Source organism: Phalaenopsis equestris, unplaced genomic scaffold (assembly GCF_001263595.1).
Source record: "Phalaenopsis equestris unplaced genomic scaffold, ASM126359v1 Scaffold001038, whole genome shotgun sequence".
NCBI lineage: Eukaryota > Viridiplantae > Streptophyta > Magnoliopsida > Asparagales > Orchidaceae > Phalaenopsis > Phalaenopsis equestris.
Genome location: NW_018165477.1, coordinates 12293 through 35013, shown reverse-complemented (window position 1 = coordinate 35013; position 22721 = coordinate 12293). Strand labels below are relative to the sequence as shown.

The 22721-nt window shown below is 35.3% G+C and overlaps 1 protein-coding gene across 1 annotated transcript in view; it reads right to left on the bottom strand.

Moving 5' to 3' along the window:
* Window positions 1-258: 258 nt before the first annotated feature.
* LOC110032853 (argininosuccinate lyase, chloroplastic) overlaps window positions 259-22721 on the bottom strand; it is a 24613-nt gene continuing 2150 nt past the window's right edge. Inside the window, exons 3-7 of the mRNA XM_020736623.1 lie at window positions 17930-18046; window positions 11729-11877; window positions 10489-10780; window positions 1539-1703; window positions 259-636 (exon numbers count right to left, since the gene is read on the bottom strand). Coding sequence (XP_020592282.1) covers window positions 388-636; window positions 1539-1703; window positions 10489-10780; window positions 11729-11877; window positions 17930-18046 — 972 coding nt within the window. The 3' untranslated portion in view covers window positions 259-387. The remainder of the gene's footprint in view (window positions 637-1538; window positions 1704-10488; window positions 10781-11728; window positions 11878-17929; window positions 18047-22721) is intronic.

The following is a 22721-nucleotide window of genomic DNA, read 5'->3' as shown; positions in this document are numbered from 1 at the left end:
AAATATCAACATGTGGCCATTACAAATATAAATACATATAAGTATAATATGGTATGTACATGCATCCCCAAATTTTTTTGCATAAATGTATTGCTAACAATGGAGTAGAGAAAAATCATGAAGGTTGCAACAAAATGAAAATGTCATCCATTGCATGTTCCAACATAAATTAAAATTGCAAGTTCCAACATAAATTAAAATTGCAAGTTCCAAGTTTCTAAAAATCAAACTGAAACATCAAAAAATTTCCCTAACTGAAACCCTATTCTTACATGAATACATAATAAAATAAAACACCAAAAAACAGTTTTTTTGATCTGCAATTAACTGTATTCTCATCATGGAAATTATAATCATGATAGAACAAAAACAACTACCTGCACAGCTTCAGCTGATCTGAAGCTTTGAAATCCAGAACTGGATCTGCTCAGCCACACAGTCTGAACCGGTCGAGCCGTACGACGAAAACTTGTTCACAGAATTTTTGACGCCCAAATACTCGTAAACATCGTCCTCAAACACAGGATCCATTCCCCTGAGATCGTCAAGTGACAGAGCAGAAAGCTGACAATTTTTTGAGATGCAGAGAGCTACAGATCTTCCAACAATGTCATGTGAAGTTCTAAATGGCACGCCCTGTGAAGAAGAAACAGGCAGAGGAAGGAGAAGATTTAGTTCAATATCATACAGATAAGACCTCAATAAAAAAAAGTATTCTGATTCTGCCCTGATAAAGCAGTTACAAGTAGGAGTAAAAACTGTATAAATAATGTTCTCGGTGGGGGTGCGAACGGGTTAAGCTGAGCTAGAGCCATCTTTACTTGAGCCTGAGTTTGATTTTTGGGGAATTTATATACATACCACGCCATGCTTATGTATTTACATATGAAGCACCTGAACTTTGCTTTTTTACATTTATACCACCCAAATCTTTCATATCACATAAAAAATACTACTAAGTCAACTTTTAAAAAGTGAATGCATAAGGTGGCAGATATGTAAAAATTAAAGTTTGTGTTAGATATGTAAATGCATAAGAATTGAGTGGTATGCTTGTAAATCTACCATTATTAGTTAATCAATTTGAAGCTCTACCTCAAGCTAATTCTAAGAGTTAGAGTCGGTTTACAACCTGGTTAATTTAATATTGAAAGAAAACTTTGATTAAAGCAACTATGCTTAATAAAATGATCGGAAATTTAGTAATTAAAGAAAAATAATAAAACTAACTTGATATAATAAAATAAAATATATGATTCTTTCATTTACATAATGTATATTTAAAGTCTAAAATTTTAATATATTTCAAGAGTATTTTATATTAATATTCTTTTACATGAGCCGGCTCATGAGCTATAGAGCCTAGGCGGTGCTAGCTCAAGCTTTATCGTGTTAGCAGATCAAACTTAGTTCGCGAGCCATTATTGAGCTGAGCTCGGGCTGGCTAACGAGTCAACCTGGCTCAGTTCCACCCTAGTTATCAATGATCATATCACTGTTCTTAAAGCAAAATGGACAAAAAATTAAGGCCACTTTACCTTCTTCACAAGGTAGTCAGCAAGGGTTGTAGCATCAAGATACCCAGCTGGTAGAGCCTTCTCTATTTTTGCATCATTAAAAGTAACGTTCTGTGCAAACTCAGCTGAAACTTCTAACATGCCTAGAATAGTTTTGACACTGTCAAACAAAGGTTCCTTGTCTTCCTGCACCAAAAGTCAAAGCCAAATACATTATAGAATGAAGAGTGATTTACATAAATACCACTCAATTCCTATGTATTTACATATCTAACACTAAGAACTTCAATTTTAAGATACATACCACCTTATCTATGCATGAAAAGGTGTATTTCACCTTTTAGGGTATTTACATACATACCACAATTCTTATGTATCTACATATCTAACACCTTGATGTGTTTTTAAATTTTGTATAAATGTAGTTAATTGTTTGCAATTGGTATGAAAATGTTACGCTTTGAGGATTTGCTGATCACATCAAAAAAATTACCAAACCCCTATGTCACTTACTAGGGAAACAGGATTGCCTCACTGACTTCAACACATTAAATGAACAATTAGTCGTTGCACCCATTATTATTTCACCTGATTGGAAGAGTCCATTTGAGTTAATGTGCGATACTAGACAGTACAATATAGGGGCTGTGTTAGGCAAGATGACAGATAAGGTCTTCAGAGCTATATACTATGTCAATAAGACCCTTAACGAGGCTCAAATTAATTACATCACTACTGAAAAGAAACTTCTTGCTATAATATATGCATTTGATAAGATTAGGCCTTATTTGAGTGGAACTAAATGCACTATTTTCACTGACCATTCCACAATTCGATATCTAATATCTAAAAAGGACGCAAAATCATGATTGATCAAATGAGTCCTCTTATTACAAGAGTTTGATATCAAAGTGGAGGATCGAAAGAGATCTGAAAATCAAACAATAGACCACTTATCCAAGCTTAATTAGGGGAATTTTTCTAACTTTGATGATGAAATTAATGAAAATTTTCTTCATGAGAAACTCGTATCTGATTTGAGTGTTCTGTGATATGCTGACATTGTAAAATTTATACTTAATGATATTTTACCCTCTAAGATATGTTGACCAGAGGAAGAAGTTTATTCATGATGCCAGATTTTACTTTTGGGATGACTCATATCTTTATAGGAGGTGCAAGGACCAGGTGATTAGGAGATGTTTAGCCCTAGAAGAGACCCATGAAGTGATTAGGAAATATCATGATTCTAAATTTAGACGGCATTTTAGAGTGTATAGAACTGCTTCTAAGATTTTACAATCAGGATTTTATTGACCTACTTATTTTAGAGAAGTAAATGATTATATTAAAACTTTAGAAGTCAAAATTTTTTATGTTTGGGGGGTTAGATTTTATTAACCCGTTTATATCTTCACTTGTAAATCTTTATATTTTTGTGTCAGTGAATTATGTGTCGAAATGAATTTAGGCTATTGCTCTCTCTATTTGTGAGGCTCAAAGAGTTTCGAAATTTTTGAAGAAAAATATTTTTTGTAGATTTAGAACGCTAGCGTGATTATTAGCGATGGGGGCAGTGATTTTAGGAATAAGATGATTGAGACACTTGGAAAATATGTGAAAATACATAAGATATCCACTACCTACCACCCTCAGACCAGCAGACTAACAGAGGTTTCTAATAGGGAGATAAAAATGGATCCTTGAGAAAACAATTAATCATAATAGAAAGAATTGACTTTAAGACTTGACGATGTTTTATGGGCTTATAAGAATACTTATAAAACTCCTATAACAATGTTTCCTCATAGGCTCATTTTTGGGAAGACTTGTCATTTACTTGTAGAACTAGAATCTAAGGCATTTGAGCTGTTAAAGAGTTCAATCATAATATGAAAAGTGTCGCTGAAAAACGTTTGCTACAGGTAAATGAAATTGAGAAAATTAGAGAAGCTTATGAAAATGCAAGAATTTATAATGAAAAGATGAAGGCAGGACATGAACAAAAGATTCTTAGGAAAGAATTTAAACACGGACATGAGGTTTTATCATATAATACTCGATTGAAATTATTTTCAGAAAAAAACTTAAATTCAGGTGGTCAGGACCATTTACTGCAATAAGCGTTTATTCTTTTGGAGCCGTTGATACTGTTGATTAGAAGAGTGGAAGGGTTTTTAAAGTTAATGGACAAAGACTTAAACTCTATTTAAGGAGAGATATACCTGGACTTAGGGAGATATTGACTTTGGATCAACTCAATTGAAGGATCTAGCATTGTCGAGCTGAGAATAATAAACTCAGCGCTTCTTGGGAGGCAACCCAAGATTATCAGTGCGATTGCTGTGTTTTCAGATGTGGTGTTTATTTTTATTTATTTGTCATATTTTGATGTGATTTGAATTGATTTTTGTGTGCTTTTTGAGTTGTTGAAGTGATCTGAAGATCTGGGCTGATTTTGAGCCTGATGCCTGGGCGCCACCCCATGGGTGCCTAAACGCCAGTCGCTTGGGATTGCGGCATCTTGGCACCGCTATCACAGTGCTTAGGCTCCACGGCTCCACCCTATTACAATTTTAGATCTATTTGGGCGCCTAGACGCTAGCACCTGAGCGCCTTGGCGCCCAAATCTAAATAAAAGTGAAAATCTTTGCTTTTCAGCTCATTTCCTCCGATTTTCTTCCCAAGTTCTTCTCTTCTTCACGCTATCTGACCTAGGGCTTCCCAAATATGCAATTTTTTACTTGAATCCGGTGAAGAGGTGTGGATCTAGTTATTCTTAGGAAAGCTTTGCTTCCTCTAACTCTTTTCTTCCAGTTTGTTTGTGAATTTGTGGGTTCTTAGCATGAGTTTCAGGATTTCTTCTAGATTTTCTCTCTCAAATCGTGGAAACTAGCATATTGATCTAAGAAATCTTTGATTTGCATTGTCATTTGGTTGTTTCATTATCATTTTCCATGGCACCAAAGATGAAGGGAAGAAAGTCAAAAACTTATTTTGATAACAAGAAATTCAACAATGTTAATGCTAAAGAAAGATATAACGATTTATAGATAACAAAGAAGTTCATTCCGGAGAGGGGATTTTTGCTCCGGGAGGTGTTGTGGAATCCATGATAGACCGAGGGGCTGGAAAAATTTCTGCTATCATGCTGGAATTGCTGTAATTTCCATAGTTTGAAAATTTTATGCAAATCTACCAGAGTCCACTTCCGATTATGACTTTGTTAAGGGAAAGTAAGTTGATTTCTGTTCTACCAAATCAATGATATGTATCATTTGCTTGATAAACCTGACTGTTATTTCTACAATTTCACTTCTTTGACGGGGATTTGGATGAAATAATTACCTTTTTTAATGAAGGATAGGGCAATGTGGAAGGTGACAGATGATAGGAAGATCAATTTGCCTTCTTCTGCTTTATGGCTTAATCTAAGGCATGACATTATTTCATATCTGTCAAGCTTCTACCTTCCACAAATCTTAGTGAAGTTACTAGGGATAGGGCGGCTCTAAATTTCTGTATTCAATCTAACAAAAGTATCGATGTGGATTCAGTGATAAGTCATTTCATTAGAAATATGTTGAAAGGAGGATCCACCATTGAACTTGGCTACCCCTCCACAATTTTACTCTGTGTATGCTTGCTGGAGTTACTTATTAGAGTTGGGAGGAACAGCACAACCCCTTGAGCCTATTTCCAAGAGAAACATAAGGGTTTATAGTCGACACGCTCTGTTTGAGTGTGGTGAAAGTTCCTCCGCTTCTTATTCTAGACCCCGTCCTTCTACATCCATGCCTTCTATTGCCGAACGCATTGATACTCTCGAAGATGATACATCGATCATTCAGGCTGAGGTTTACGATTTGGTGGACCGGGTGTCTCCATGGATTGACAAATTAAGAGCCAATTCGATCATATTGCTGATTTTCAGGCTGCACAACAAGAAATTTATAAAATGAATCAGTGGTTAGGAGGTCCAAACCCGGTGATTTTTCCTACATACACTCCTTATACTCCTCATGAAAATGCCCGTCGACCGATGGAGGAAGACCAGGAGGATGAAGATGAAGAAGATGAAGAAGAAGAAGAAGAAGAAGAAGAAGAAGAAGGGGGCGATTGATATTGCGACTTATTGAGAAGTTTTTAGCTAATTTGACTTGACTGCTACTGCTGCTATTCGTTTTATTCTTGTTGATGCTATGTTATGTTATTGTTGTAATGTGACTGGTAGTATTGTGATGTTGAATTTTCTTGTTGCGCTTATGTTTTATATTATATTTGGACTTTAATTTTATGTAACTAATTGGGACTATTTGTTTTACTTTAAGTTAATTTTTTGTCATAGTTCTATTTGGTATTGTTGCTATTAACTGTTTCTACACATGTTGTTGAGTTGTTGGGCTGAACCGGCTTTATCTGCAATTGTGATATCTTCCTTCATGTTTATTTATGCAAATGTTTGTGATAAAGTTTGGGGGTATTTAATTTTGTGAAAATTCTTTGCCCTTGTTTGAATTTTAGAACTTTAAAAATTGGATTCTCTTTCCTTATATCTTTATATCGTGGTGAATTTGATTTAAAGATTGAATAATCCGAAATGATAAAATTACATAAAAAGGTGACTTAAATTCTATTTAGAGTACTCTGACACTGTCGGAACTTGAAATTTGCTTCTTAACAAAAGCTTTTTTAATCAAGATATTTGATTACAGAGAATACTTTGTTGTATGCTTGGCTCTGTGCAGTTGAAATGGTATATTTAAAAGCATAACCACTATTAATAGAATTCTGAGATTATAGTTTATATGTTATAAACTTTGAAGAAGAAGGAATGACATGATAATTTCATCTATAAATGTAGTGGGGAATTCAAAATCATTATGAGCAGATCCAGGTATAGTAATCATCTTAATTGATTGAAAAAAGGGATTATTCTTAAAAAAGATGGAGATTGAAGAAAATCAATCCAAAAGTGAGTTCATGAGAACTATATATATATATATATATAGGGCTGTCAAAAAAGCTTGTTGTTCGCGAATAGTTTGTGTTTGGTTCGTCAATGAGTTCGTGTTCGATTTGTTCGCTAAGTTAATGAGCCAAACACAAATAATTTTTATCTTTTGATATATATATAGAATTAAACGAAACAAACACGGACAGTGGTGCGTTCGTTCGTGTTCGAATCGTTATTGTTCGAAATATAAAATAATTTAAAATAATTATCTATAAATGATTTATGATATTTTAAAAAATTAAATTTTATAAATTATAATATATGATAAATTAATAAAAATAATATATTAATATACTAATATAGATATTAGATATGTATATAATATAAGTTATATAATTAATATAATATATTACTTATATATATTAATATTAGAGATGTCAAACTGGCTCATCGTTCGCGAACAGCTCGTGTTCGGCTCGTTCGTTAAGAAACAAACACAAATAGTGACTTCACGAACAATTTCGAACACGAGCTTATTTCAGATAAACTAAATTTCAAACGAACCGAACACGAACACAAGCTCTGTTCGTGCGTGTTCGGTTCATTTACAATATATATATATATATATATGCATGTGTGTGTGTGTGTTGCTTATCCCAGTTTGTTGGTTGGCATCTGCGAGTTAATTGTAAGTCCCCTGAGGTCGGGGGTTCGAATCCCCCTCCGACGACGATCGCTTTATGGAGGATGGTACATGAATTGTTAAGCATATTAGGGGTGACTGGGGGCTCATATAATAGCCTCCGACCAATCCTTTTAATATGTATAAATACATACATATATTTAAAAAGAATGGTCGGAGGCTACTATACGAGCCCTCACTGCCGACAAACTGGCCAGATGGAGATTCAAACCAGTGCCCTAAGAGGACTTACGACCTTTAAAAAGGCTGCTCTACTAACATGTCACGATTGGTGGCATATATATATATATATATATATAACATGAACTTACGGGGGAGAAGCTTGAGATGACACTATCATAAATTGGTTCTGCCATCTACTGTATAGGAATTTAAAGTTCAATCATGGGCATTCCCTTCTAATTCAATTATTTGCTTATAGACTACTAATTGAGGAATTTGAATTAATAAGCGCTTAAACCTTTTAGAGTTAACATTCTCAATTGATTTAGTTAAGCTGCAATAAAGAAATGTTTGAAGTAAATGTATAGATTTTATTAGTTTTTGTGTGGAGTTATTTGTTTTGAAGGAAAAATTTGAAAGGAAGCTCTATAGAATTAAATGTTGTTTTATTTATGCAAATTTCTGAATTCTGGATTAAAAAAAAATTATTGACAGATGAATTCACCACTTATAAATTCTTGGGAAATCAAAATTAATTTGAAATTACTAGAGGGCAAGTAACTTTCAAGTTTGAGGGATTGTTATGTGATTTTAAATTTTATATAAAATATCGTTAATTGTTTGCATCTCGTACGAAAATGTTACGCTTTGATGAAGGTTTTTTTTTTTTTTGTTGTTTTGGCATGTTGTAGCAAAAAGGAAGTCGAATGAGACTTAGAATGATTAAACTGGAGAGGTGCGGTTTAGCGCCTAGGCGCCGAGTTAGCGGTGCTTGGGCGCCCAAACAAACCAGAATTCATCCAGAATCACGAGAGCACAAAAAGTAGGCACTGCCTAAGCAACACCTAGCGCTATACACTAGCGTCTAGGCGTCGCGATATCAGTGCCTACGCGCTAAATGATTTGTTTAAATTGCTAAGTGGCGCCTAGGCGCCAGAACCCGAGTTTGGTTGGTTTAAAATTTGGTTCGCTGGAAGAAGTATAAAGAGGAAATAGTACAAAATTAGGAGGGCTTTCATATTTACTTTCTGTATATTCTAGAGGAAGGTACTAAAAGAGAAAAGACCAGAAAAGTTAACCAAGTTGAGAGAAGTGAGAATTAAGAGACTTTGTGAGATTGTATGCTTGTAATTTCAACTTCTCAAGAGTAAAGGAAGGGAGATAAGTTCTGTATTTCTTATTTTGTAATTTTGAATTGTTTTTCTTTTCAAGACTTCTGTACTTTAATTTTGTTTTCAATAAAATGACGATGGTGTGTTCGGGCATGCATAGTGAGTACTTTACTCTTTCTTCCTTGGATGGGGAGATAGGAGAAATATATCTAAAAATTTCTTTACGGTTTTGTGTTGACTATTGTTGAATGATGATTCACTTATCACGCTTCATTTACATTTCATCTTTGGCCAAGTGTGATGCTAATATTTATAGTGAGTTATGAATCTCAGAAAAGATGTAAGGGAATCGACTAAGTTAATCACATTAATTTGGTAGAATAGAGATATATCAACTAAATTAAAGCAAACTTAATGAGAGATAATGGTACATGGGTTAAAGATTGAAATTAGGGAACTAATCTGATTCTTAGCCAAACTTTCTTATTCCACCTAGGAAGAGTATTGCTCCAACTTTTCATTTGCATATTTGTTTAACTTTCACATACATTGACTTGTTAAACCATTTCAAGAGAGAACTTCTTAAATACTTGAATAACTCTTCGCTTTTTTTGTAGATAACTTAGGATATTTTTATAGGACTTTAATTAAATCAACATTTCAGACTAGGATAGACATTTAGAGACTAGAACATTTTCATAATTGGATTTACCTAGTTCCCTATGGAATCGACATCCGAACTCGAAACCCAGTACTACTGATACGCCATGTATACTTGTGTGAGCCGCCCGTGCTTTGTAGCACTTGGTGCATATCACACCTACACATTCATATTTACATGCATACCGCTCAGATCTTTTAACATCAAAATCAAAAATACTATCATAACTACCTTTTAAAAGTGATAACACCTTTTCATGCATGTGTTTATGACATCAAGGTGCTATAAATGTAAATATTGAACTTTAGGTGTTAGATATGTAAATACATAACAATTGTGTGGTATGTATGTAAATTTCTCCATTTATTAAAATGCAGGAAGATTTACATACATACCAGTCAATTTTTATGCATTTATATATCTAACACCTAAACTTCAATATTTACATATATGCCACCTTACCTATTACCAAAAAAGATGCATTTACATAAGCGAGCTGAGAGCTTGTTCGTGTTTAGCTCTTTCCAATTTTTTTTTTTCAAAATTAGCCTGTGTTTTTATGACTCGTGTTTAACGTATTCATGCTCGATTTGATTAAACTCGAAATTAGCTCGTGTTTGGCTCGAATTCAAATTCGAGCCGAGCACGTTTGCTTCTCATTGAACTGACTCAAGCCCACATTTATTTATTTATTTATTTTCAACTTAGCCAAGTTTGGTTTGCTTTTAAATAGTACTTGTATTCTTATAAATATAAAATACAAGATGTGAGGTATTCTTTTATAGTTATATCACCTAAATAAGTTTTAAAAAAATAATAAAATTTGGTATTTTTAAATACAATATAAAGATTAATATAAATAGATATTATTATTTAATAATTGAATTATTTTGAGTCAAAATAAGCAAAATATGAAAGAACAAACACTTATTCGAGTTCGGCCCGTCTATAAATCGAGCTAAAAAATGATTCGTGTTCAACTCACTTGCTTAATTTGCGAATCAAATATGAGCTACTTAACGAGTCGAACATGAGCTGCTCGAGAAACACGAGATTTTTTGATAGCCCTAAAAATAGTGATATTTTTTAAGTATGAAAGATTTCAATGATAAAAATGTAAAAGGCAAAGTTTAGGTGATTGATATGTAAAAACATAAGAATTTGGAGGATGTTTGTAATTGCCCATAAAAGTAAAAATGACGGCATTTTTTTTTATTATATTACGATTTGAGAGATATAACTATAAAAAGTAAAGTTTAGGTATTAAATATGTAATTGCATATGAGTGGTATGTTTGTAAAGCATGTTTTTTAGAACTTTATAAGGTAAAGAAGAGAGAGAGAGAGAGAGAGAGATTTGAAGTACTGAGATCTTACTTGTAAATCACGGTTGTAGGCTTGAGGGAGCCCTTTGCACAAAACAAGAAGAGTTACAAGGCTTCCAATGACTCTGCTAGATTTACCGCGGACGAGCTCCATAGGATCTGGATTTTTCTTTTGAGGCATGATGCTGCTTCCAGTTGAAACAGAATCACTAGGAGTCAAGAATCCAAACTCTTCTGAAGCCCACAAAACCCATTCTTCTCCAAGCCTTGAAAGATGCATGGCAATGATGGAATTTGCAGAAAGGAATTCCAGTACAAAATCTCTGTCTGAAACTGCATCAATGCTGCATATAATAGTCAAACATTTATGAAAAGGAACTTTAAATTTATTTTACAAAAAATGCGAAGAGCAAAAAAGAATAAAGAATGCTTCTTTTTACATACTGTTGCAAAAGGGCCGAATTGGAAAATTCCCGCCCAGTTAACAAATTTAGCAGAAACTCTTGTATTTTTCTGACTTAATTCTTATATATTTTTTTTTCTTATTAGGTATATTTTCTATTAGGAATTTATTTATGTGTGGTATTTTTTGTTTGAATAAGACTGTAATCTAACTTAGTATATCGTAAATTGGACTAGCTTTAGTTCAACCTACTTTCCTGCATAATACATGGCTAACATTTTGGGTCCTCAAATACAATTAATTTAAATGTTTCCTCAGATTAAATTGATGCCATTTCTAAGAATTCATACACAAAACTCAATTAACAAGCACTTAGCTACGTTTGCAGCCAAGACTTGGTGCATATAGCACATCACCAATATAAATTCAATATTTAAGTTCCATAAGACAAATCAGAAATCGAAGAAAATTAACTCTAACTTGACATTAATTCCTAACCAATGGTTCAAAGACCAAATAGTTATTTTCGTTGAGATAATTCTCTTCTTGGTATCGATGGGATACAAGGGTGAAATAAAATTTTGGAGTAGGGAGCAGTGAATTTGATTCAAGTGCAGATATGAGGGTGCAATAAGATTTTGAGGTAGGGAGCATTGAATTTGATTTAAGCAGCACTTTTTTTTAGCGCAAAATGCACATAATGTGACTAATAATGGATCAAAAAACTGAATAAAAGATTTCCAGATCCTCAAAATCAGTATTGATAATTTTCAAGGACATTTTAAACCAAGAGCTTACTGAGATTATAATAACCCACAAAAAGAAATTTAAAACAAAAAAAAAAGAAAAGAAAAAAAACAAAGCACGCAAAAAGCATTAAGTTTTATACCTATTTCTCAGTGGAGCAGTAAAGCCCAAAGCATTTGAAGTCATGAACCTATCTATTGGAAGGCCAGTACCAGCCAAAGCACAAGCACCAAGTGGGCAGAAGTTCATTCGATCCTTGCAGTTGTTCAGCCTACCAATATCACGTTCAAGCTGAAAGAGAATTAAGAGCTTGAAAATTAAAACCAGCTAAACAACAGGTGGATTATTTTAAGTTGTCTTCAACAAATAACCTTAGGAAGAAGAATTTTTATGGGAGCGTTTATAAATACCACCCAATTCCTATGTATTTACATATATAACAGTTGAACATTACTTTTTATATTTATACCACCCAAATCCTTTATTTCATATCAAAAAGACCACCATTAATTTTTAAAAAGTGGGGGCACTTACATACAGACCACCCAATTCCTATGTATTTACATATCTAACACCTAAACTTTACTTCTTGACATTTAAACCACCCAAGCATTCTTATATCACATCAAAAATATCATTATTTTTACTCTAGAAAAGTGAAATACACCTTGTCGTGTATAAATAAGGTGACATGTATGTAAAAATTGAAGTTTAGGTGTTAGATATGCAATCACATGTTAATTGAGTGGAATGCATGTAAATATTCCTAAAAAGTGAATACAACTTTTCATACATAGGTAAGGTGAAATGTATGTAAAAATTGAAGTTTAGGTGCAAGATATGTAAATACATGGGAATTGAGAAGTACGTATGTAAAAATCTTCCTTTTTTTTCCAAAGCCAAAAACAAAAAATTGTTATGAAATTTAGGGTGAAGAAAAACAGGAATCGACACAAATCGAGAAGAAGAACAGAGATTTAACGAGGTTCGGCAAAAATGCCTACATCCTCGGGAGCAGAGCGACGAATTTCACTATTTCAGAGGAGTTAAATATCTATAGGGTTACACATCTATTTATATATAAAACCCACAGAAAATTACAAATACGTCATCGCTCCCCCCAACCCACTAATCCAAGAGACACATCTTCACATCAAGAGACACCTCTTCATTCCAAGAGACTCCAAATTCCTGGTATATGAGCCATACTTAACAATTCTCCATCTTGACGAATATCCAGCCCCTTATAAGAAAATCTCCACCTTGCGAATATCCAACCTCTTAGGGAAAATACATCATGGAGTTTCTTACACCGAAGTGGGTTGGGCAACCATGCCAACTAGCAACTGCAAACATTCAACAAGTTCAAGTAACGCAATAGCTTGTTGAAAATACTTGGCTTGGTTAAAATACCTGCAGCAATTTCATCATATGATCCGACAGAGTGAACTTCACCTATAACTGTACTCCCCAACAGTTTATAGATATTACCATCAGGTTTCATAGCTCGTAATGTCTTCAAAATTTCTTGTTGCGCCAATAAATCTTTCACCTTTGTTTGCCACAATCCAAAGTTCTCAATTTCATCGAACTTCATTATCTCGAATTTTGCACAAGACCTTGTCATTTGAAATTAATTTTTCAGTGAATTTTTCCTGTCTTGTATTGAAACAAAGCGCACCATAAATAAATTCAAATAAACATGAAATTTCCTATGTAAATTGTAACAATTTTCCCGCAATTTTCTATGATTCGTGAATCAAAATTTTCACACGAAGCATCTTTCCTGTTCGCAAAAAAAATTTGACTGAAATACTGCAGACACCAGCCAAACTCCACCTGTCACAATTTCTCCTGCAACAAACCTGCGAACAGTCCGCGAAATTTGTGAACTTTACCCGTCGCAACTGCACCTGCCGCAACTCCTCCTGCGACAAACTTGCGAACTCTGCTGGCTGAGCACCACCTATCGCAACTGCACATGCCACAACTCCTCCTGCGACAAATTTGCGAACAATCAGATGGTCGAGCACCACCTGTCGCAACACCGACAGATTCTCTACGAACTCCTGCTCTGTAGTCTGCTAAGACCCGACGAACTGCTCTGTGAACTGTTGCGACGCTTAGCAAAGCCCTTTGCAGACACTTTCCGCGGTCGTCCTGAGCGCCGACCCGCATCGCACCTCTGCGTGAATCCCTCTACGAAAAGTCTGCCTCAGACCTCTTCTCACTGAACTCCTCTGATTCCTGTGAAACTAGCGAACCCCGCTCGACTACCTCTTCTCCTCGTCGCCTCGTCGTTGCAGTCCTCTCAGTCCTCTCAAAGTTTGTTCCTTTGCTCAAGCAAAATAATTCGCTCCCAGGAAATCCGAGAATTTCCTCCCTTGGGCCTCCAACAAAGGAAAGATCAAAAGGGAATATTCTCCTGTGAAAATCAAAAGATTCCTTCCCTTCCTCGCTGCAATTCGCAACCGCCCGCCTAAGAGAACTGCCCGGGAACGCCTCGCTGAAACTGACCCGAAGGAGCGATTCGCAATCGAGCGATCTGAAACCGTCCGCAACCGAGCGATCTGAAACCGTCCGCAACCGCCCGCCTGGAAGGAGCCATTCTTCCTCCTCTGCCACAAACTCTCCCTGATGTCGATCGCCTGATCGAACTTCGCGATTCGCAATCGCCTGCTCCAATCTGCCGCGAACTGCTAGCCGAAACCCTTGGGGCTCTGTCGCGCAAGCTTCCTCGAGATCTCGCCCGGTCTAATCGCGAAGAACCTCCTTCTCCCGCGATTTGCAAGCACCGAAGACCTTCATCGTCGAAGCCCGTTCGCAAACCTCCTTACGCGAATGCCGTTCGCGACACTCTTCTGTCTGAACTCATGTTCGCGGAAGATCGCCAGGCAGCGGCCTTCCTCCTTCCGCGCTACTCTAATTTGATCTGCCGCGAACGCAAATCTTTCGCGAACGCCCTGGGAACTGTCACAAACCGCCGAACCAAAACCTTTTCTTCCTCCTCATTCTTCCTGTGCCGATCTGCTCCGCCCTAGAACCTCGCAATGATACTAATTGTTATGAAATTTAGGGTAAAGAAAAACAGGAATCGACACAAATCCAAAAGACCGAACAGAGATTTAACGAGGTTCGGCAAAGATGCCTATATCCTCGGGAGTAGAGCGGCGGATTTCACTATTTCAGAAAAGTTACATATCCATAGGGTTACACATCTATTTAAAGATAAAACCCACAGATAATTACAAACACGCCCTCGCTCCCCCCAACCCACTAATCCAAGAGACACGCCTCTTCACACCAAGAGACACACATCTTCATTTCAAGAGACTCCAAATTCCTGGTATATGAGCCATACCTAACAAAAATCAAAACAACGAGTAAATTGGATTTCATATTGTATTTCCTGTATAAACAACATTGTTAGTCCTATACCTGGATGGAAAAAAATTAGGGTCCAAACTAAGTTGACATATAAGAAAAAGCTTATGCCAAAGCTTTTTTTTTTAAAATTCCATTATGAAGATGGTAGTGTAATTCGAAAGAGAATCGAGAAAAACTTCCGTATTTTAAGACAAACCATAATAAAAAATATCACAAAGAATAGTTCATGCTGATTGATAAAGAAGTATGAGTTACGCCAGCTCAGCCTTTTATTAGCCTAAAGTCAATTTCATCTTTTATAATTTACTAGAGTTGTTACCGGTGTTCAGATAGGAGGAGGATTGACCAAGTATTTTATTATTTAAGTTGGATTACATAAGGATCGATTTTAAGCCCATATCTTTTTGCTTTATTTATGGATGCTTTTCCTGGACATTTACAAGAGGATGAACCTTAGTGTATGTTTTTCGCTGATGATATCCTTCTTGTAAACAAGATTAGAGAAAGAGTTTAGGAAAAACTTAAATTATGAAGGTCAACATTGGAATCTAAAGGCCTTTGTTTGAGTAGAACTAAAACTGAATAAATGGAAAGTAATTTTAATAGTAGTAGATAGTAGTAGCTCTAGTGGCAGAGTGGCAGAGTTGTAACTATGAGTGATCAAATCATTAAAATGAGTGAGTGTTTTAGATATCTTGGGCCTATTGGTCAAAGTGATGGTGATATAGATGGGCGTGTTATTAGTAGAGTTCAAGTTATTTGGTTGAAGTGGAGGAATGCATCAGGTCTATTGTATGATAAAAAAATACCACTTAGATAGAAAGGAAAATTTTATAAGATGGTGGTGAGACCTGCAATGCTCTATGGTGCAAAATGTTGGCCTTTAAAGGAGAAGCATAAGACAAAGTTAAGTATTGTTGAAATGAGAATGATAGGGTGGATGAGTGGCTTGGCATTAGAGACAAAATACAAAATGAATATATTGTGATAAGGTTGGTGTAGCTCCAGTGGCAGATAAGATTAGAGAGAGTCGTTTTAGATGGTTTAGTTACATTAAATGTCGACCATTTGATGATCTAGTTAATAGATGTTTTAAATTCGACTTATGTTAAGAAAGGCAAATGTGGACCTGAAAAGACTTAGACATACTGTATAAAAAATGATCTTAATCTATTAGAATTGAATGAAAATATGACACTCAAAAAGGAAGCAATGGACAAAAAAGATTTATGTAGCCAACCCCACTTAAGTGGAATAAAGGCATGTTGTTATTATTGTTGTATTGCTTAGTATAAAAAAGGTTAATATGTTTAGGGCTAGGGTTATGCAAGAGATTGAGTCTTCTAGTTTTAGAGTTAGGGTGTGGGAGTGACTCCCTTTCCCTCGAAAAGTAGAATTTGGGAGAGATCATTTATCTCTTGAAGTATAGGTGTTTATCTTTTATGTATTCGTGTGAGTTGTGTGGTGATGTATTGCTTTTATTTGAGATTAGTGAAATAAAAATATTATGTACCATAAGTTCTGTGAAAAATCAATTTGAATCGTATCAAATGGTATCACAACCATCGATTTTTTGGAGATCACGAACCAGATCCTGGTGAATAGGGTGAGAACTCATTCTGCCCTAATTGAAGCAGAAGGGATCTCCGCACACAAACATACAATCGCGAGCAATGACTGAATCATGTATGGGATTGTGATACAGTCACGATAAGGGCTGGCAATGACCAGAGTCTTCTTTGTCCCGACAGGATTGCTGCATACCAAAGGAAGCAAAGTGAGATCGCGATATACAATGACCAAATAGTCGCGATATGGTCGTGTGACCAAACCCAGCGTTACTGTTGGTGCTAACTAGATAGCCAACAATACAATTGCGGCGTATTGGAGTGGAAACCAAAGCATTGCGATACAATCGTGATAAGTGATAGCTGGGAAGTCAAAACCTTGGAAGCGGACGCAGACGGGGGGATTACGGCCTCGCAGTACAGACGCAATACAATTGCGATTCAGTCGACGAGATTTCATCATATAGTAGTCATTCCTTCATGATTGAAATCCATTCTAGGAGGAATTACAACCAATAAAGTAGATGATACGAAGAAGAAATTTGCGAATGAGATGAGCTTATCAACATAGATGAAAGGTTTTCCTCCATTAAAAACTGATTTGTGAGCTTGGAGGAGTTGTTGAGAGAGCTTATTAAGATGTAATTCAGGACTTTATTGGCGATTCAATTGCAAACCCTAACCAAGGGCTGACCAGAAAATTCTTGGCTAAATCGAAAGAGGGGGTTAGGCCAAAAATTGGAGAAGAGGTTATGCAAGAGGTATGGAGGAACGCGAAGAAAGAAGGAGAGCAGTCGAGATGGGTTATGACTATGATCGAAGGAGAGAGTATTACCCTAGAAACATGAGGGGAATACCAGAGGCAGAGGATGTGGCGGGAAGATGTTAGGGTTATAAGTTGAGGATCGGCGGGGAAGATGCACATGGGTGGGTGTACCGAGTAGAGCAATCACGGTGAATTCGCTAAATGGGGAGGAAAGCTCATGGCGACAGTTTATGTTTAGAGGGGAAAGCCCTAGCATGATATCAGTGGAGGGAGGCTAGATACCCGATTTGCTCGTGGGAAGAATTTAAGAATTGCTTGTTTGAACGTTTTCAAGCCATTGCAGAAGGAGACCTACATGAGCAATTCTTTGTATTGACTCAGGAAGGGACTGTCATGGAGTATAGGGAGAGATTTAAGCTATTGGTGGGGCAGTTGAGGGGAATTTTTAAAAGAGTACTCCGACTGTCCCACCTATAGCTTAAATCAGGATTCGGTACGAAGTCCATTGCCCTGTTAATTACTGGGTAGGTTAATTAATGGATCCAGGTTTCACCATGATACAAGAACAGATAAAGATTACTTTTTCATTTAAAACAAAATTTTGATAGAAGAGACTTTTAACCTGTTCCACGTAGGCCAATAGAAGATGCTGAAGCAAAACAGGTTGTGCTCTCTGCAGATGCGTGTATCCAGGAACTATCAACCCTTTATTTTTCATGGCCAGCTTAACAAGAGCAACCTGGAATCCAACATATGACCTGAGGTTAAATAGACGCTTGCAATGAGTTTCAGCATGCTGCACCCAACTGATGGAATAATAATAGTATCTAGAAGAAATTACTCAAAAAATTGGAGGATAGAACAATATATTAAAAAAAAAATAACGGAAGATTTACATACACCCCACTCAATTCTTATCTATTTACATATCCAACACCTAAACTTCAATTTTTAGATATATACCACCTTACCTATGCATGAAAAAGTGCATTTCACTTTTTAAAAGTTAAAATAGTGGTATTTTTTATGTGATATGAATGATTTGGGTGGTATAAATGTAAAAACAAAGTGTAAGTGTTAGATATGTAAATACATAGGAATTGGGTGGTATGTATGTAAATGCCCCTATCAAGAAATAGTTTGATGTTCACTAGATTAGTGAATCATGATTTATACACAAAGATAAATCAAATAAATTAACATAATCATCACTAGCATTATCCTAATTATTTTGAGTTTGCCTTTAAATCCTTCCGCTGCACTTACTATTCTTTGAAGCCATGCGAGCCTTTCAGTCTATGCTCTGTTCTTGCGTAGCCCAAACTATTAAATCAATTTTGATCTAAAATAGTTAGTCCTACTAGGATCTCTTAAATATTGTCATCTCTCACTCTTTTCTAATTTCACTTCACATTCATTTAGTCAAACTGAATAAGCTTTCTAATTGTTTACTACAAAAGCTCATGTAACATTTGTATCTCACCATTTTTTTAATGATAATAAATCTGACGTAGCGTTATCTAATGGTTTGACTGTATTCTAAAAAACATTAAGATCATGCCAAGATTCACCAGGCTAACTAAAAGAATTACTCACTTCAAGGGCATGCATAAAGGGTTCAAGTCAAAAAAGACATAAGTGAAAATATTAAGATCTAAAGATGATAGTAAATGGCTGTTGTAATTTAGATTCAAAGTATTTGATTGAGTTTGATTTATCAAAGGTCATAAGGATGACGAAAACACAAATAAAATTGATTAGAAATAATTAAAACATATTCTTAAACTTATACAAATTTTCCTATATTTATTGGGCATCTCTTTGAGTTAATTTTACAATTGAATAATTTATTTCACATTTTCATATATGTATGAAGTACTTTAAATATTATTTTGTTAATTTTACAATTGAATACTTTATTTCACATTTTCATATATGTATGAAGTACTTTAAATAGAATTTATTTTATGATCATATGCTTAAAGGACTTATCATCATCATGTTGATCAAATAAATTTGATAATAACTTCAATAAATTTTAAAGTTTTTATTTTATAGATTAAATTTTCTTTATTAGGCTTTATATGTTTATTACTCAACTAATCGCCTAATTTTGGATAACATGCTTATTTATTATATCTTCATATTCATTTATTAACTAATATGTATGTAGGTAAGGTTACTAACTTATACATATATCCTTTAATTCACCAAATTTGCCCAAGTATGATTAAGTTAATTAGATTTAATTGTGATTACATATGCACTTATGGTATTCTTAGTAAGTTTTATCTTAATTTTATTGAATTAGATTCAATGAGTTGTTTACATGTAATTTCATCTATAATATTAGATATTTTGCATCTTAATATTCGTATGATTATGCTTAAATTAAATGTTTTTATTTTTGCCAATCTTGTCACTCAATTGAAGCCACATGACACATGATAACCAAACCCATTGTAGTTGCTCTGACGTATACATGTCAGATTATCAACATGCATTTATGGTACTAGCGGAAACGTTAAGGTACCCGTGCACGTAAATGAAAAATAAAATTGATATTGAAGTACCTTAAGTGATATAATATGTAGACGGTGTTCTTGTGACGGTTTTACAACTATAAAATAATATAAATATGTTATTAAAATAGTAAAATTAATTGAATAACAACATATTTTTAAGATATCAAATGTTTATATTGATTTATTAAAATATTTAGCTGACATGCATATTATTTTTATTTTCCTTTGTTTTACTTCTTTTTCCTTGTAATATTGTAGTTTAGGATTATGAGTATTCATTAGTTTTGTTTAAGTTTACTATTGTTTTAAACTAACATTTTAGATTTAATTAAGTGATTTAAAGATAGAGTGATATAAGAGAAAATATTTATAGAAAATACGAAAAACTAGTAATAAGATAAATTTAATTATATTATTTTAATTGTAATTTGATTAACAACTCTTTCATTTGTTAATAGTTAGTTATAGAAAATGAATATATAAAACTTAATTCCCACCGTCCGACTGTCTGTAACCGTCTTGATTAATTACAAGCCCCGGGCTGGATCGTGACAATAGATAAGAGTACCAAACACCGACACATGACAGAGAGATTCTCCATACCGATCCTAAGAGGAATCAACAGTGGCTCAGATAGAACATCTTTTGTACTTGTTGCAGCGTAAAGGGGAAGTTGTGCAGCCTCATTATAGATGTAGTTATGAAGATGTGGTATCTATGTAGTTGGTAAATAAATTAAGCCTCAGTACACAAAAGTATTCTCAGTCGTGCTCCCTGACTTGGTTGAAGAAGGGAAATGAGATTTATGTCGACAAGAGATATCTGCTACAATTTTCAATTGGAAACAAGCCGCAAAATCAAGTTTGGTGTGATGTTGTTCCTATGGATGCCATATTCTATTAGAAAAGTACGACAAACGTGTGTTTCATGATGGACAAAAAAATACATACACATTTAACAAGGATGAGAAGCATATTGTACTTCTATCATTAAAGGAATCAATACTCATGAGCAATTAGACATATATTGGAGCCATATTGCCTTGTGCTACCTTCCTATAAGCTATGATATAGGTACCAGTGGGATTTACCTTGGTGATACTAGAAGGCAATGATAAGGAGCCAATAACTGAGGTATTATGACCCTTGCTAGCAAAGTTTCAGGACATCTTGACGGATAGTATGCCACATGGATGGTCACCTTTGCGAGAGATACAACATGCTATATCTTATTCCAAGATCAATGCTTCTCAACCAACAAGCCTATTAGATGCGAACAACTACGTACGAAGAACTATAGAAGCGAGTTAATAATCTGATGGACCAAAGATTAATTCGCAAGGGCACCAGTCCATGTGTTGTGCCTGCATTGATCATGTCAAAAAAGAACGACCTGTGGTGCATGTGCATAGATAAAAGGGTTGTGAACGGGATCACAATGAAATACAGGTTTCCTATTTCTAGGTCGAATGATTTTCTTGATCAATTACACAGAGCCAGTGTCTTTTCCAAGATTGATTTGCGCAATAACTACTATCATATCAAGATGAGACCAAGCGATGAGTGGAAGATAACCTTTAAGACACGAGATGGATTGTATGGGTGACCAATCATGCCCTTTGGGTTGTCCAATTCCCCGAGTATTTTCATGCGACTGATGAACAAAATTTTTTAAGTCATCATTGAAAAATTTGTGGTTGTGTACATTAATGATATCCTGGTGTGCAACAATTTAGAAGAGAAGCACTTATAGCATATGCGCTGAGTTTTTGAGGTTTTTCGGATAGAGCAACTATATGGTCATCTAAAGAAGTGTCATTTTCTTACACCTCATGCTTGTTTTTTGGGATACATCGTTTTAGTTGTCGACATTGATATGTACCATACGAAGATCGAGAGGCTATAGTCATTTACTCAAGTACACCAATTTTATGGTATGATTTCTTTTTACATGAAGTTTACTAGAAATTTCAGCTCAATCGCGACACGTTTAACAGAGCTCCTCAAGTCAGACAAATTGGTGTGGTCAGTGATGTTCGGGTTTGTTTTGATGTTTTGAAGAAACATGAGACTCAAACACTAGTTCTAGCACTTCCATATTTCAATCAAATGTTTGAGGTAAAGTGTGATACCTGTTAAGGAGGATACGCTATTGCATTCTTCAGTGAAAATTTGAACAATTCTAAGAGAGAATATCCTAATTACGACAAAGAATTTTATGCTATTGTGATAGCCACCGATCACTAGAGTTATTACATGTCGGCAAAAGAATTTACTCTCTACATTGATCACGAGTCCCTGAGATTCTTGAATAGTCATAATAAGTTAAAGGGCAGACACACCACATGGGTAAAATTTCTTTCTTCATTTCACTTTGTGCTCAAACATAAAGTGGGGAGTCAGAATAAAGTAGCTGATGCACTGATCCATCGTCACTTATTACTCACTACGATGCAGACTAATAGTGAAGGGAGGTCTGGCAACGACAGGTTGGGGTCGTTGAAGGGGTTGAAGGGAGTGAATTGGAGCATGGGATGGATTCAAGAGAGGAGATTGGACTGTGGGATGGAGTCAAACTAGCACGTGGGACGATTTGAGGAGTTAAGATCAACAGGGAGGGAGCTGATGGAGTTAGCAACTGCGGGTTGGAAGGCAGGATGGTAGCAGCAGGGAAATAGATGTTATGGAGAGAAAGATGTTGCGGGATTGTGGGGAGATAGTCACCACCTCGAAGCAGGTTACAACCAAAGCACCACCCGTACTCAAATACAACCCTAGGAAGGGAGAAACCATGCCGACAACGAAAAATCTGAAATAACATAAGACTGAACCCTAAACAGCAAAGCAACATATTTACAGTATAGATAACTAGGAGGGGAGGGGAGGGGAG